Source organism: Aptenodytes forsteri, unplaced genomic scaffold (genome assembly GCF_000699145.1).
Source record: "Aptenodytes forsteri isolate BGI_AS27 unplaced genomic scaffold, ASM69914v1 Scaffold208, whole genome shotgun sequence".
Lineage (NCBI taxonomy): Eukaryota > Metazoa > Chordata > Aves > Sphenisciformes > Spheniscidae > Aptenodytes > Aptenodytes forsteri.
The window spans coordinates 4452013-4468535 of NW_008794963.1; the positions used below are offsets into that span (position 1 = coordinate 4452013).

Here is a 16523-nt window from a genome sequence, read left to right on the forward strand (position 1 = left end):
CCCCCAAAGCGCAACCCAAAAGCCAAGTATCTACTCAGTATCACAAAACATAAAGCTATAAACAGGCACAAGACTTTATAAGCATCTGCATTTTATTCCAGAAATCTGGTTTCTACATGCAGTGTCATAATCGTAATAAAGGACTATGAGGTTAATGAGCTGGGGAAGAAGCAGGTGGTCAGAATTATTTCCCTTAATATCAAGAAAATGAAGATGAGGTAAAATCCTCTAGCTTTTTTCCTCTTACAGGTACAGAAATTACATAGTATGCTTGCTGTTATGTTCACCTCTTGGTTTTAGAACTGGCACCTCTCCAGCCGCAGCATAGAGATACAGCTCTGAGATATCTCAATAAGCAAAAAATTTGTTTAGCTAGTGCTATGGTTACATGGCAGGGACCATATAGGGTCCACAACGTGTGGCGTCAGGCAGAAAATTTAAAATGGCATGGAGTATCTAAAGCGTGGTTATAAGTAAACATTCCTTTTAACATTTGATTGCTTAGAACTCTCCGATTATTTTCTTATTGTTTTTACCTGATTAGATTTCTTTTTAATGTAATTTTAATAGTCTGACGTGCACTAACAAATGCAGGAAAACTTGATCTGAGTAGTTTGTAGCAGGTACAGTTTTTGCTGATCTGTAAAATATGACGCAAGAGCACATACCGCTCTTTTGGAGCACATCCCCAAAAGATCTGCTCAGAAAATTAGTATTCTGAAGACATCATGATATATTGTTAGACATCTGCAGGAATATTTGCTTTGTAAATAAACTCAATGTTCTTATAATGCTTGTGCAGATGTTTTATACAGTTTATATAACACTTTTTTTGCTAAAAATCTTAAATGAGGTTTGTAAAATCATAAAGCTGCAGTGTTCAGCTTACTGCCAAAATAATACTAAAGGTTACATGTTTCTGTTTAGTTGTAACATTTCTCTCAGAAGACAATGTAAAAACGTGAAAGCTGGTTTCACTTAAAAATCAGTTTTTCAAGGCAACATATTTAAAAACTCCCACTGTGGCCTAAATGTATGACAGCAGCTTTCTGCGCTTCTACTACTTAAAAGATGCAGTTTTGTAATTTGCCTTACCAGTGATTTTCCAGTGCCCATATTGGAGAAGTTTATGTGCTTTTTAAAAGAAGACACTGTAAAAACGTGAAAGCTGGTTTCACTTAAAAATCAGTTTTTCAAGGCAACATATTTAAAAACTCCCACTGTGGCCTAAATGTATGACAGCATCTTTCTGCGCTTCTACTACTTAAAAGATGCAGTTTTGTAATTTGCCTTACCAGTGATTTTCCAGTGCCCATATTGGAGAAGTTTATGTGCTTTTTAAAAATAATAATAAATATAAATAAATAATTTTTTGTAAATAATAGCCAACTCCATGAGTGAGAAGATACTGATCATAAATCTTGATACCATTCAGGAATGTGTATTTCAGTCTAAAAGAAAATGAGTTTACTACGTTAGGTGTGTAAAGTTTTTTGGATGCATCATGTCTAGCTCTTCTGAATCTTTAGAATCATTTTTCTTAACAGCTGACCTTAATTGTACATTCAAAGTTGACAAACATGCTGGTATTGAGAAGAATAACTTAGTTCTACGTCAACTAAATGGTGCAGCAATTTTGAAACAACTTGTAAACATTAAATAACCATCTCCCTGTTCACTGCAGGTAGAAATGAACTGCACAAACTTTGGCTTTGTAGTTTTGTGCATTAATTTATGATGTGAAAAGGCTAGCAGTTACTTTTTCTGCTTGCTGCATTGGAGGCTCACAGCTTTGTTTCAGGCAGAAGACTAAAGCAACTTTTACAACAAACTAGTTTGGCAATCTGGATATCTTTAATATAGCTGAATGCTATCTTTCATTGATTTTTTTTTTAATAATTCTTTATGAAATTTATACTGTACTGTGCCATGAAGATTTAAACATCACCTTTAACTTAATCCTTTGATTTTTATGACCTCTGTATGACCTGTAAAGACACGTTTTTCTTATTTGTCTATTGGTGATCATGGTAACATTCGTTATATTATTGAGAAAAGTTTTTTAAATAATTCAGAATTTTTGTTAAATTTACCTGGGAAACTTTATCTCTATGAATTGGAAGATTATTTCTGTTTTTAAAAACACTTTAAAAATATTCAAAATTGCCTCAGTAATAAAGGCAGGATGATCAACAGTCTCCTCCAGTATTACTCGTGTTGGTGCTTTGTGTTGGATCCTTTCTTTTCTGGCATTTTTGACATTAATTGCTTCATCTCTGTAAAAGAACTGTGGTGGACTGTCCTTTGCCCAGCTAAGATTCTTCTTTAATCTGTATCTGTAACATTCATAGTGACTGTCACTATTGTCTATAGAGTCTGAATTACTGTACATTTCTAGTAGCATAAATGCTAGTTTAGGAAGTTACCAAATAATTAAGAGGACATGTCATATCAATTCCTCTTTGTAACCAGTAAATATGAAGCTATTCTAGAAGGGGATAAAATCAATACCAGTAAAGGTGTAATTTTACATTGCATATAGACATGACTGAATCTGTGATTAATGGAGTAATGGTTTATTTCTAGGTCTTGTGGTTTTTTGCAAGAAGGTTGTACAAAGGAAAGCTATTTATTCTGCTGAGTTTACTATCATCCCAGATGAAAGTTAGAGAAGTGACAGACAAAACTGCAGGCAAGGAATCCAGATTGCACTATATGCATTCAATATGCTAATATGTAAATTAAGTCAGAATTTTAGGCAATTTCACAATATGCAGCAGCAGGGCATTTCTCCTTGGTGTTTACGCTGTATGGGAATTTTTCAGTTAGTAGTATACTGTATACCTTGAAAAAGTCCTCCAATATGTGATGCAGTTAATTTGAAATCTTTCTAGAATCTCTTGAAACTACAGCACATTCCCAAGGCTTTCTGAAGCTGGCTCCCCTCCCTCTATGTGTGAATGGAGTTATTTCCACATTTGAGATGTCAGTTAAGCCATGCCTGTTTGTGTCTTGGTACAACCATTTCAGTGTATGTGGAGATGCTTATCTGTTCTCCCTCCTTTCTTACATGTAGGTTTCATAAGTTGAGGAAGGCTTTTTGGTTTTATATGACAGGTGTAAGTCTATCAAAATGGTACTGTAAAGCTCAAAATCAAATTATCATTAATGGACTTGTGGGATTTCATTCAAATTTGGAGTTTAGTTAATATGTTGTTATTAAGTTTACCTCTGAAATGTAATTTTCCTTGTTTGTGTAAATTGAGCACAGATTCAATGAAATGCGTTTTTTACGTGTGTGTCCTGTCATTCACAAATACAAGCCCCTTTTGAAATTATTGCCTATGCAGACATCAGCTGCAAAAAGGACCAGGATTGACCATCCATTAGAAAACCTGCCCATTTTATGTTCATGGTATCTAAAACTTGTATTTCTTTCTCACAAAGTAACCAAGCACTGCAAATTTCATATTTTTCAAAGTTGTTGGTTGGGTTTTTTTTTAAAGAAAACATTTGCTTTCAACTTGAGCCATATGTATCAAATTTCTGTTGGAGTGCACATAGTTTAAAAAAAAAAAAAAAGTTTATGGTAGAACTACCCATGTAACTTTACCTATCTTGTAGTGTCATAGCTTTGAGAGTGTAACATACTGTGGCTTTTTTTATTCTGGCTCATTGTGTGGCAACTCATTTATATGCTATTTATTGCAATCTTGAATCACTGGTGCAGAGCATGAAGTTGTCTTAAGCAATATAAAGGAATATATTAATTAATTAGGATTTTCTATTTAGAACATACATAGGTTTTTTTGTTCTTCCTCTGCTTACATTTCTGCTATAGAAAAGCATAACCGTATGTGGAATTTCTACTGTAAAGCTTGCTTGCCTTCCTAAATTATTTTCTTATTCCTCAACCTCTGTGTTTTCTTGGGTGTATTCTTTTAATTGAGCACCTGAGAAATTATGTGAAATCTTCTGTGTGTTTTCTGTTGCCTCTGAGAAACTGTAATGTTTAAGAAAAAAGGAAACAGAAACCACAGCTGTATATTATTCAGATTACTTTAAGAGAAGGCACATGAGGCATCTACTGCTGAAAAGACTTCAGTTTTATAACTTAAAGTGCAAGACCAGTTGGTATCCATAGTCACAAATGTTCAGCTGCTGAAGAAGGAATGAAAATAGCTCCCTTGCTGCCCTGTTGCCATAGGGGAAGAATCCTGTTGCAATTCCCAGAGGAATACTGCTGTAAGAGATTGCAAAATAGCGTTTTGGCAGACAATACTGAGGTGTTTATAAATACAGAAGCTGAACTGTATTAAGAAACTTCTTGGCAGTTTTCAGAGTATTTGCTGGTTTTAGTTTAAAACCCTTATTATAAAAGTAACAAACTAGAGATTGTATTGAAAATCACTTAGGAGGAGATATATTGAGGCATTGCTCGTTTTAACTATATCATTAGTTCACAATCTTCCTAGAATGTTGTGTCACAATAGAAGAAAAGGTGTGGTAGCTCTCTACCAATCCAGTCATAGAGAAAGGGAGGATGCAATCCTGATACCAGTGTGCTTATGTACCTTGCGATGCACAATTAACTGCCTACAGATCATAGACATCATGGTTTGTAAACTGAATAAAGTAAAGCTTCACTCTGCTGTTTTTCATGGTAGAAAAGTTGAGAGAGCTTATTAGGCATTCTGATAGCTTAGTTAAGGGTAATACATTTGGATTGTGACTGATATTATTCTCTACATTGAGAGATGATGGCATGTGGTCCTCTGTTCTCTGCTGGGACATGGGTGAAATCGAGTATTCCAGTAAAGATCTATTTCCAGTGATTTCAGTGTCTTGGAGCAGACCTCAGCTATTTTCTGCTTTTTTAAGCTGAATGAGATATTGATAATTCTAATGTCATCTTCCTGGCTGTTTTTCTGGGCTGAAAATTACCCAGTATAGATGTCTTTGTTAGGAAGTGAAGGGGAAGTCTGACCTTTAAAGACAAAGGTAAATCTGCACTTCTTTTCTGATGTCCTCCTGCCATATCTCTGACTTTACAGGTGCTCCGCAAGTCTAGGAATGGTTCTATATGACTAATCCTTTCAAACCCAGCCTATTTAAGATAGCTTTGAGACTTCTGTTCTCAGTTTCTCCCAGTGCTTGCTCTTGCTCCGTATGAGCTATTAACCTAGAACCCTGGAAGTTTGCACCCTGATCAGCCTTGCACTAAACCATCTCACAATAGGTCATATAGTTTTTCAGCATTGCCTATCCCTTATTAAAAACATCCTCATTCACAGCAAGAAGGATCACACGATAGCTTGCTTATCCAAGTCAACTATGGTCCTCAACCTGCTGTTAAGCAAGCTTTCAGCTGGAGCATTCAGGCTGTCTTTTAGATCTTGAAGATTAGTCATTTGTCCATCAGGATGCTTTAGTTTCAATTTCAGTCCATTGTCTGGCTGGTGCAAAGTTGTTTGATTCTCACTGTTCTTGCAGTCCTGTTGTTCTGCAAGGAATAAAAAGTTCATTTAGTAAAATAGGCGGTTTGAGGCTTTCCCTTTCCAAGAAAACAGTTTTCCTGATATCCAGCATTCCCTCAAAGAGGGTTGAGAATAGCCATGCGCAGGTAGAAGTTTTTGGACAAGCTCCTCCATAAGCAACTGCAAGATTTTACTCAGCAATCACTCTGTCAAAACATTATTTCCCTCACTCACAATGGTCTTTGTCCATTGACGTGTTTTTTCAGTGGCTTGCTTCTCCATGGCCCTTTGGCCTTCAGCTGAAGCTCTCTGTGCCGAAGTTTGTGTGGAATTTGGTGTTTTTTTTAATCAAACTGTGCTGCAGGATTGTCTACAGTGATCAGAACTCATTTCTTGCATATCTGGAGACTGTGGTATCTTCATCAATTAATGTCTGTGTAAACAGTATGTAAAGTGCAGCTACTGGTGGTACTTACACGTTTGTATACATACATATCGAGAACAACGCAATCATAAAAATCTACAAATAATATTGCAGTTGGAAAAGAGATTCTACCATTGCAGTTTGCCTAAGGCTCTGCGGGCCACATCCAGGTGGTTTGGACCTGGAGTTGTTCAAAACCCATTTGCTTTGGAGTTGACTATAGTAAATAGGCAATCATTTAAAAATGAAGAAAATAAAATTACTTCACCAGTAAGCGAAATTCAAGATACACGTGTGTATACATTTTTACTTCTGTGCTCTGGGATTTGTAGAATGTATAATGCTTTTGGCATGGAGCATAGAGTGAATCGGGGAGCATAAAATACTGAATGACTGATATTGTGAAACAGAAGTTTCCAGGTTTGAATGCTTAAAACTGACCCTGTTGACTGACCAGAGCTGCATGCAGTGTTCTCAATGTCTGTGTGCACAATGGATTTATGCAGTGGTATAGATGATATTTTCTGTTTTATTGCCTGTTCCTTCCTTCCTACTGAACATTGAGCTAACACGTTTCTAGAATAAACAGAAATCTTGTTTTCTGAGTCAAAGTAGTCAGCTCAGTTATCATTTTACATGTGAAGTTAAAATATGAGGCAGCGATACCAGTAGGAAAAGTATGTTTATCTGTACTGAATCAGGTGGTATGCTTTGAGAGTTCTTCAGTCAGCCCCATTCTTGGTTACTCTGGATAGCTCAGCAGAGTTGGTTACCACATGGATTTTCTGGAATGCCTTGGGCAGCGCAGGTCCCTGCAGGGCTTCACCTTCTTCCATAGTGAAAATGACCATGTTTTCCTATCACTGTTTCTTTTCTCCTAAATAATTTATCCAATCTGAAATTATTTATCTATTTAACTTCCTCTCTTATCCCTTATAAGTAGTATAGTTTCTTTAAAAGCCTTTGATGAAACACCTTGTGGAATTTGTGTAGGGAATTCCAGTAGACTATGTAACTGTATCTGCTTTGTCCTTATGCTTGTTGATTCCTTAGGAGAACGCTAGGTTTGAGCCATAGTATTTCTTACTTTATAATTAAATTTGTTCACATTTTTGTTGCAGAATAGAATATGATCCAAAAGTAGTACTAGACTCCTGAGATCGAATGAAAGAAGGGATTTGCTGCCCTACTCCTCTCATTTCTAATCTCAGTCCATTAAATATAGGAATTAGCAAAATTCTTGTTTAACAGAAAACATCCATATAAACATTTTATTTCTAGCCTGCTTGAGAAGATGTCTGTTTTCAGTAGTTCATCAGAAATCCATTCTGTGGAATTACTACATTTTACAAGTGAGACTAAAAGTCTTTGTAATCTGAAAAATAGCCACAACAGCCTTTAAAATAGGATCGAGGAGGTCTCAGCCAAGTAGAGCAAACAAAAAATTAGGAAAATTGCCTCATAGTTTCTTCAGAGCACCAAACAACTTTTTACTTTAATGGAATGTATAGTCTTCTCTTGATCCATAAGAGTGAGTAACTGCGAGTTGTACTCGTTCCATATGGAAAGTGAAAAGGAACAGCCTCGACATTACAACAGGTATTTGAGTTCTTTTGTCGCAGAGCTGAACGAGCTAAAATTCTCAAACCTTTATTAGCATTTTGAAAACCTGGTCAGGCATGATCAATTTAATGTAGTTTATGGCATTAGTTAGAGGTCTAAGTAATCTTTGTCATATATGTAATCGTGGTGGTATCAGATACAGAGGCAGAACTGTTGGTAGCCAGAGAACTAACTCTTTTATATGTGAAAGTATCGCGATGCTAGCAGAACCGATCTTATCCATGAAGTTTCATAATAAACACGGTCTTAGAGTCAGATTGATGATTAGATTTATAACATCAAATGTTAGATAGCTTTCTTTCTAGTGGGGGTGGGGGAGACAAAAGGACTAGACTAGACTTTGGTAGATAACTTTGTAAACTGAAGTGGTTAGTTGAAAGCACTACTGAGTTTCTGAATACTGGAGACAGCGCTATGCGGTGAGTAACAGCATCTGCTTGGAGTCAATTTGGGCCACCCTGCATTTTCTGAGTGGAAACCTAACTCTCTGGGCAACTTGAACGTTGTTTTTCTCCCCCCTTTTTTTTTTTTTTAAATGAATAAAACAAACCAAGTGTTCTAAACACTTCATGTTTTCTAAAATGTTCATATTTTATTCACTCACTGACAATATGGTTTTGAAGTCATTATAATATATCCTTGCTTTCTATCTGTATAGTCCTTTCCGTCAGTTTAATTTAGAGCTCCTCATTCTCCTTATATTTACAGAATAGTAAGTGTGATGGTTAAATATATAAACAGGACCTTAAAGTGAACATGAGGAAATAAAAGTGAACATGAGGAAATGATACTTGAATGAGACATTCTTGCATTAAAAATCTAGAAATTAAGGAAGAGGTGCTATGCAGCTCAGCATAGGAATATTGCTGTTATGTTTTTAAAGAGACAATTCAGTAATCATCCAAATAAAGTTGATATTTCTGTATACTACAGCTGCCTACACATTTCCTATTTTTCTTGATTGTTATTGCCTATTAAACTGTTTCCCTGAACCCACATCACCATATTCTCTAAAGGAAATTAAAATTTTGCTCAAATGAATTTTGGAAAACGAAGCAGCCTTTCAAGATACTTTTTTTTTTCTTTCCCAAAAACATATAGCAAACAAGTTAAATATGAATATTCTAGCATTTTTTGAAAACTTGTATCTCAGCATGTCATAACATTTTTCCTCAGTCAGAAAGACAAAATACTAAATGGACTCAATTCCATTCTTAACATCAAAGGGCAGAGATGATATGAAATAACTGAGGGTTGTTCTCCACACCTTGATTTTATATACCTTGCTTCAGATTGATTTGCAGAAATGTGGCTCCTTGTACTTTAGGAAAATGGTGCCTGACATACAGCCCTTTGTGTTAACCAATGTACTCAGCAGTTTTGTGTTTTGCCTCATTATGTTATGTCTTTGACTATAATTCTAATTCCATGATTCAGCATTTGTGAGTATTTGGGTGTGTATATTGATGGAGATAGGATGTTTCTTTTCTTTAACCCTAACGATGGCTTATCGGAACCTTCAATTGAAATTAGGCCTGTGTGATTTAGAGTTATGATTAACACAAATCACACCCCTACATTTATTTTTGCTACTAATTACAGTAGGTACTTAGCTGTGGCACATAACTTTAACATTTGACTTCTATCCCTGGGTCCTGCTGTCCTGCTGTGTGATTTAATAACTTCACTTCTCTGCCTCACTTTCTCTATTTTTGAAATAAAAATAATGATGCTGACCTCTTCTGTTTCAGCACTTAATGCTTTTCTGCTATAAACCTCAGTAGGAGAGTTACAAGGGCATGATAGCAGTAGAAGTACATTCTTACTGAATGTTTCCAAAGATCACAAGCTTTTAAAAAAAAAAAAAAAAAGGAATAGTGTTAAAATATTGGGGTGTGTGTATGCTTGAGCAACAAATAACTTGTATAAAGGAACTGTGTTTGATATTACAGACCAAAGCGCCTTAGTCCATGGGAAAATGTTACCCCACTACTTCTGTTTTAATGAATTATTCTAATATTGGTCTAAGCAACTAAACTAATTGATCTTAGAGTTATTTTAAGCACTTGGTGAACGTAAAACTCTATGAAAGTACAGTAGACTTGGAGATTTTTCTCTGAGATAAAATTGGGGTAATGTTTACATAAAAGGCCATCTGTAATCATTCAAGTCAACCTTGAATAGGGAGACATGCAGACATATATTCAGTAGTTAGACAAAATTTATTAACTTATTGTAGCTGGTATAATGTAAAAATAATTTTTCACAATCACATTAACTTTGATGTGGCTTGAAATATCTGTTTCCCTTGTCTGACTCGGCAATTCAGGATGAAATGCAGGACTCTGTCTCTTAGATAAGCTGATTATTTTGCAAGACAATCATATTGGCTTGTTGTTGATATTCCAAAGTGGACAAAAAGGTTGCATGTTTAATTTTTATGCTGTGTAACTGCAATCGCTAACTCCTACTTCAGCTCTCATTCTTCAGCTTGGGATGTGCCTGAAAATGGCTGTGGTACCATAGGATAGCTAATTGGTAAAGCCTGTTTGGAATGTGGGCAAGTGAGCCATTTTGGCAGTAAGCAGAGTAGTAAAGAGCACTCTTTTTCCCTTAGTTGACTCCCAGGCTAAAATTAAACAGATATTTCCACGTTTAGTGATTTACAATGCATCCGTTCTGAGGCAACTAGCAGAAAGAACTAATTACCTATATACTTTTATAAAAAAGAACTCTTCATTTGGGTGTAATATGCAGATCTGCATTTTTATAATATGCCTTAGTGGAAATGCCCTTCAAAAGAGTAAGATAATAAGTAAGAAGATTATTTCTTCTTTCTGTTGTCCTTTAAAATAATTGGACACTAAATTAACGATGCTAACTCAACCTGTATCAGCACCTGCTTATCATTCACATGTCCTGAGACATCTAGGAGTCATGAGCTCAATGCTAAAGTAATTCATGGTGCAGTTTATATAGCAAGATGGTGTAATGTTTTCATTAGTTACTTAGTTACTAAAAATAAACAAAACTTGTCAGAATTAGTTTTTATTGTAGATAATTCCCGTTGTTCATATTTGTGATCCCTCCCCCATAGAAAGTGTACATTAACTATAACTTAAACTTCAGTTTCCTGTAGAGGTTTTTCACTTCATTTTATAGGGGAATATCTAGAATGTTTTACTGAAAGTTTTTACTGGAAATAGCAATATAGATGTGTTTGGATACTGCATACACACAGAGCAGAATTTAGAAAGAATTCTGCCAGGGTGATCCTTTATTGTTGCAGAGATAAAATACATTTTTCTCCACATATATAGGAAGGCTGCTTCTCAATGTCAAGTGCATCATAGTATATTGTTGTTGTGTTAAATGTTGAGTTTCAATAAGTAAATTTATGACTGAACTGTTATTGTCTACTCTTCCTAGTAAATCTTTTTCACCAAAATGTTGGGAGTGACTCAGTAATGCAGTTTACTCTTTCACAAGGCTCTTTCTCCAAAACGACAGCTGTTTTTGCCAAGTGTTGCCACCTCTCTTCTCCTTCCCAAAGCACGCATTCACCTCTGCATTCCTCTTTCACCATCCTGCTGCCTTCATCCTTTTTTTCTTCTCTCTGATATTTGAAGCCCTTTCCTGTTCTTTCATCACGGCTGAGCATCCCTCAGCACGACCACCACCACTCTGCTGCTCGAGTCTGCCCTGTTTCACCTATCCTGCCTTTACCTCTGGCCTCTTCTCTGCAGCTGCATCCCCCAGGTGTCCTCTTCCGCCTCACCAGAAGTGTACCATATTCCCCTTTTGTCCCACTTACTACATGCTTGAATTTTGCTTTGAAGGAGAGGGTAGGGCTAGAGCCCCAGACTAGTGACGCCTTGCCTCCCTGCTCCTTCAGCAGCCTTTGCTCAGCACTCAAGGTGGGAAGAGGTGGCAGCAGAGCCAACCCCAGCACAGGAGGCCCCAGGTTATCCTCTGCAGGCCCCATGGTCCCTTGGGAAGACGAGTGCTGTTGCTGCAGCTGTCACTGTCCAAGGAAGCTTGTCAAGAAGCTTGTCCGCAGGATGAGAGTGCCAAGCACAGCTGTGCTCTGCTGCCTCCTGTTCGTCCTCCTCCGCTGCCTGCCTGCAGCCTCCCCATGGTTCGTTCCTTTAGGAGAGAGCCGAAAGTTGGGGAGGAAAGAAATTATTTGCCCAAACTGTGCCTGGCAAATGACACCATGACTTTGAGGAAATTCTCAAACGTTCAAAGATTATGTGGTGTTGGGTTCGATTCTTACTTTTCAAGTCATTTACTAGATAGATGTAATACATAACTCTGGCAAGAACTGGGATCTGGAAAGGAAACCTAGTATGGTATGGGACTAAGGTCTGTTTTTTCTGAAATGTAAATTTAATTAAAAGGAGAAAAGGGGAGGGGAGAAAAGAAAGTTCACCACAATCTTAATGAAATCCAGGAAACCCGAGCATTCAATTTTGACAGAGACAAAATAGCAATTAATTTTTTTTTAGCCATGTAAGGAGTCTGCTGCCAACTTACAGCTTGGTCCTCACATCAGTGAGATCTTCCTTGAAAACTGGGGGGAATTCTTATTTCTTGGCATGAAAACACAAGTCTAAGAGTGGGGTTTTTTTGGGGGGAGGAGGCAAATCTGAGACACTTTTCTTTGTCTACTAGTTATTTATTTTGAAGAAAGCTGTTACACAGAAAACAACTTTACATAGGTGATTAAACTGCTCTTTGAATATAGTGTCTGAGTAGCAAATACGGCAGTAAATTTCAGTAATTCAATGTGACAGAAGTGGCTTGGTAGGAGGCCAAAGTTACCTGACAGTCAAACTGAAAGGCAAATAATGTAATTGCTTATCTGACTGCATGTACTGGTTTTTTTGTTGTTTTTTTTTCTCCCAGACACAAGCTATCAATGACAAAAGACAACTGGAAAAATAAACTATTTTGCTCTCTGTTCTACCTTACTTTAGAGTTTTATGGGATTGTGCCAGTGTGACTTCACTGAAGTGAAAAGATAGTTTCAGTTCAAAGCATGACTTAATTGTATTGAACTTCTTAGTTTTAGCTGATTTTTTTGCAGTAAACAAGAAACTAAATTGAGTAACTAGCATCGTGTGCTACAGTAACACTTTTTTTTTTCTTTTCAGGAGTCTGTTACAAATGTGGGATTTTTTTGTTGACTTTGCCTGTAGGCTGACTTTATTCCTCACTCTTTGGGAGGTCTCTGACTCCCACTTGTCACATCACATATACATTAAACCTTTCATTAAGTATTGCTGACAACAGGCAGTATCTGTTAAAGATGCAGGATTCTCTTTGGCATCCAAGTATCTTATAAAAGCTAATGATCGTAGCATATACTTTCAGTCCTCTGTTACCTTTTGCTTCCTTTTTCTAGTCTCCTCCAGATCCTGCCGCAAGGCATATTCACTGCTCTTCTTACTTGCACGTTACCCCTTTACTTTATGCTTGACATTGGCTTTGCCTTAAATTGCAGATTTATTTCTAAGGTTTATTACTGACATTTAAAGCCATCAGATCACATAGACTACTCTGTGCATAGGAGTTCCTCACAGTGTGTGTTCCAGCTCCAAGCCTGTGCTAGGCGGATTATTTATCTTTGTGTATTTCTTGACTGCCATTTTCCCATTGTACTCATCAGGCTTTGTTTGCGTCGCCCCAGGTTGGTGGGTCTTCTGCCATTTGGAATTCAGCTGGTTTTAAAATTTTGTTATACACAATAAACTCATAACTTAGCTTTCTGAATTTATTTCAATTTATTATTAAATTCAGATTGCTGCATAATTATATTGTATATTTCAGAGTAAATATAGTATATATTGCTGTAGAAACTATGATTCTTTGAATTATAGTACTACTGTAATTCTCTAGAACTTGGTGCTGGGACCTTCCAGTAACCAGGATTTCTGTTTTGAATTTATTTCATTATTTATTTCATTATTTCATTTATTTATTTGTTGTAAAATTGCAAAACTTGTGTGAGAAGATAACTGCCTATTACTACTTGCCACACTTTTTCAATATAATCAATATCTTTGTATTATATTAATCCATTTGCTTCTGAATTTTACAGCTCTGTAATTAAGTTCTGCTGCAATAGATACTTTATCTGTACTGTTAAAACAAAAGCCTGACTAATACATCATCAGATTTTTAATGCAGGTTTAACGGAAATAGTGCTTCATAAATTTGGTTTTGGTGTGCTTGGCTTGAAGGATATGCTAAGATTTCTGGATACTGAGAATAGTTTTTCTCCTATTTTGAGCCTTAATGTTTCCCATGTAAGTTTTTCTTCACAAGCATAAGAAAACTAGAAGTTTACTTGCAAGAAATGAAGATATAGTAGCCCTATCTCATAATCCTAGGACTTCAAAAGTGAGATTTAAAGAAAATAAGATATATTGTAAAACTTAGGATAAAATCCTAAGAGCTCGCAGTACCGAGACTGCCAATGTTAGCAGAGTTCAAAAATTTGCCTCATTTTACCGAACTAGTCCACTAAAGAATATTCGTGACCACATTTACATGAAAAATGTTTGTCCTGAGCAGCTTTGGGCAGAACACTAACCTAAAGTAAACCTGTCTTTATTAAAAGAACCCACTGTCCTAGACCAAGTTTTTCTTTATTGAAGTTGGGGGGATTCCTGCATTATATTCTTCTCTTTCTGTCAAGGGTCATCTCATTGACTCATTTCTTGCATAACATTATTGTTGGCTGAGAATCTGAGGAAAGGTGTTGTGTGTATTCAGTTACACAACTTTGTGAAAACAAGCATTTTTCTTTGCAAAAAATTGTAATAAGCAAAATCAAAATGCAATTCTCTGCTTTTTTGTGTGTGTGTGTGACCATAACACTGGCAGTACTGGCAAGTTTCTCACTTTCATGAAGTTATTGAAGTTTGTTTTAATTATTACTCTTGATTGGAATTTAAAATAAATATATATGTAAGTCCAATCCAAACAAAAGTCTGCATCAAAGATGATTTGTGTGCAAGAAAAATGAATACATATATGGAGATTCTTTAGCAAATTACATTTTATTTTATTTTCTACGGTGTATAGGTGCAGTACTCTTGTCCAGTGTACAAGGATTAGCAATTAATGTCGATCCGGTCCTGTATACTTGGCTTATCTACCAACCTCAGAAACGAGCTAGTAGACACATTCAACAGGTATGTGTTTTTGGAGGGAAAGGAGTGGGGAGAGGGGAAACTTTCTCTTCCATATATGCCAGTAGTGCATTCTTGTTCCACATATTTGTTTTCTGTCACCCTGTTCCTTGTAGTTTGCTGCACATACTGTTGATCTTATTTTGAATTATTAAAAATATTAAGTTTTGCATATTAAGATTTTCATTTCACAGTGTTTTCATTTATAATGTTTAATTAAAAGAATAGAGAGAATGTTTTTTTGATGGTCACTGTTCAGGATCAGTATTTTGCAACTAGTTTTAACTACTGAGACCTCATAAGCCTCCTGAGTCTGAACGGTAAATCATGTTTTAACCATTTTGGATGGTCTATCAAATAATTGAATAACTTGTTATAAAATCATTACTCTTATTAAAACCCATTTTAACAGGAGATAAACTATACAGTTCATAACGACATAAGTGAACGCTGTAACAGATTCTATATATAATGTCAAAACACGTATTTGCATACGAAGTGCTCGGAAAAGATGCAAGAAGTTAAGGCTGTGTGGGTCTGTGTGGCACAGTGTTTTCTTTGACGTATTCTTGACCTTAATTTTCATGCCCTATACTCCTGACCTGGAAAGAACACAGGTTTTGCCTGATTTTAAACTTAAACTGTTGTTTGGTAGACCAGTAGAATGTGCTAAAGCTTAAATTTGTCATAATTGATCAAGGTAGTGGTCTGTGTAGCCTGATGTTCTGTCTCAGTTATAAGTGATCAATTATTAAGTGGCCAATATAAGAATCCTTTGGTGTTTGTCTCGCAATTAGAGAACTCTGTGCACATCAGGGAAGTTTCATACTGGGCCCTTGAAGTGGGAGAATTAACATGATCTGTAAACATTTCTGTTTCTTGTGTGTAGATGACCTTGTTAGGTAGTAATTGTCAAATATTAATCTGAGTCCCCTTCAGCTCATTCTGCACCAGCACTGTCTGAAAAACTTCAATGTGTGAATTGCTGCTTTATCGTTTTAATAACTTTATGCTGTTTATAAATGTGATGAATTATTCTTCATTCCTGCATCATAACTGGAGCAGCACAACTTTTTCTGGTATACCTCTTTTTTAAAATAAACCATTTATTTGCTTTTGCAATACTGTTATGTATCCCTTCAAAATGCAATTGACCCTGGGTATTTCAAATGTTCGTATAAAAGTCTTTCCTTAATGTTAATGTATATAATCAGCTGTTACTCAATGCTTTCTCTTTGGATTGCCCTTGTATACTGAGTGACTAGTAAGGTTTAGTGACTACATTAGGAAACTTATTTGTCCATGCTTTTGATCACCAGTGGCAAAATTTTTAACCAAATTTTGATTAAGTAGTTATTTTGTAATTTGTGTCATTACCTTATACAGCCTTCTAAATTTTTCAGTGATCTATTTCTGATTAAAATTACATGTCCTGATTTTGGCCCAGGACATTACTGTGTCACATTTCTAATGTTATTAACATTGAGAGTTGCTTAGTCATTTGAAATTATTTTAAATGTGAATTTATAAACCTAACTGTTGACATCATACTATAGAATCATTAAGGTTGGAAAAGACCTCTAAGATCATCGAGTCCAACCGTCAACCCAACCCCACCATGCCCACTAAACCATGTCTCTAAGCGCCTCACCTACACGTCTTTTAAATACTTCCAGGGATGGTGACTCAACCACTTCCCTGGGCAGCCTGTTCCAATGTTTAACCACTCTTTCAGTAAAGACATTTTTCCTCATGTCCAATCTAAACCTCCCCTGGCGCAACTTGAGGCCATTTCCTCTC

The 16523-nt window shown here is 36.2% G+C and overlaps 1 protein-coding gene across 1 annotated transcript in view; it reads left to right on the top strand.

Annotated features, from left to right (window-relative positions):
* The window catches only part of VPS13B (vacuolar protein sorting 13 homolog B), a 512636-nt gene that overhangs the window by 216512 nt on the left and 279601 nt on the right, over positions 1 to 16523 (top strand). Inside the window, 1 exon segment of the mRNA XM_009275488.2 lies at positions 14617 to 14726. Within this exon segment, the coding sequence (XP_009273763.1) occupies positions 14617 to 14726 (110 nt within the window).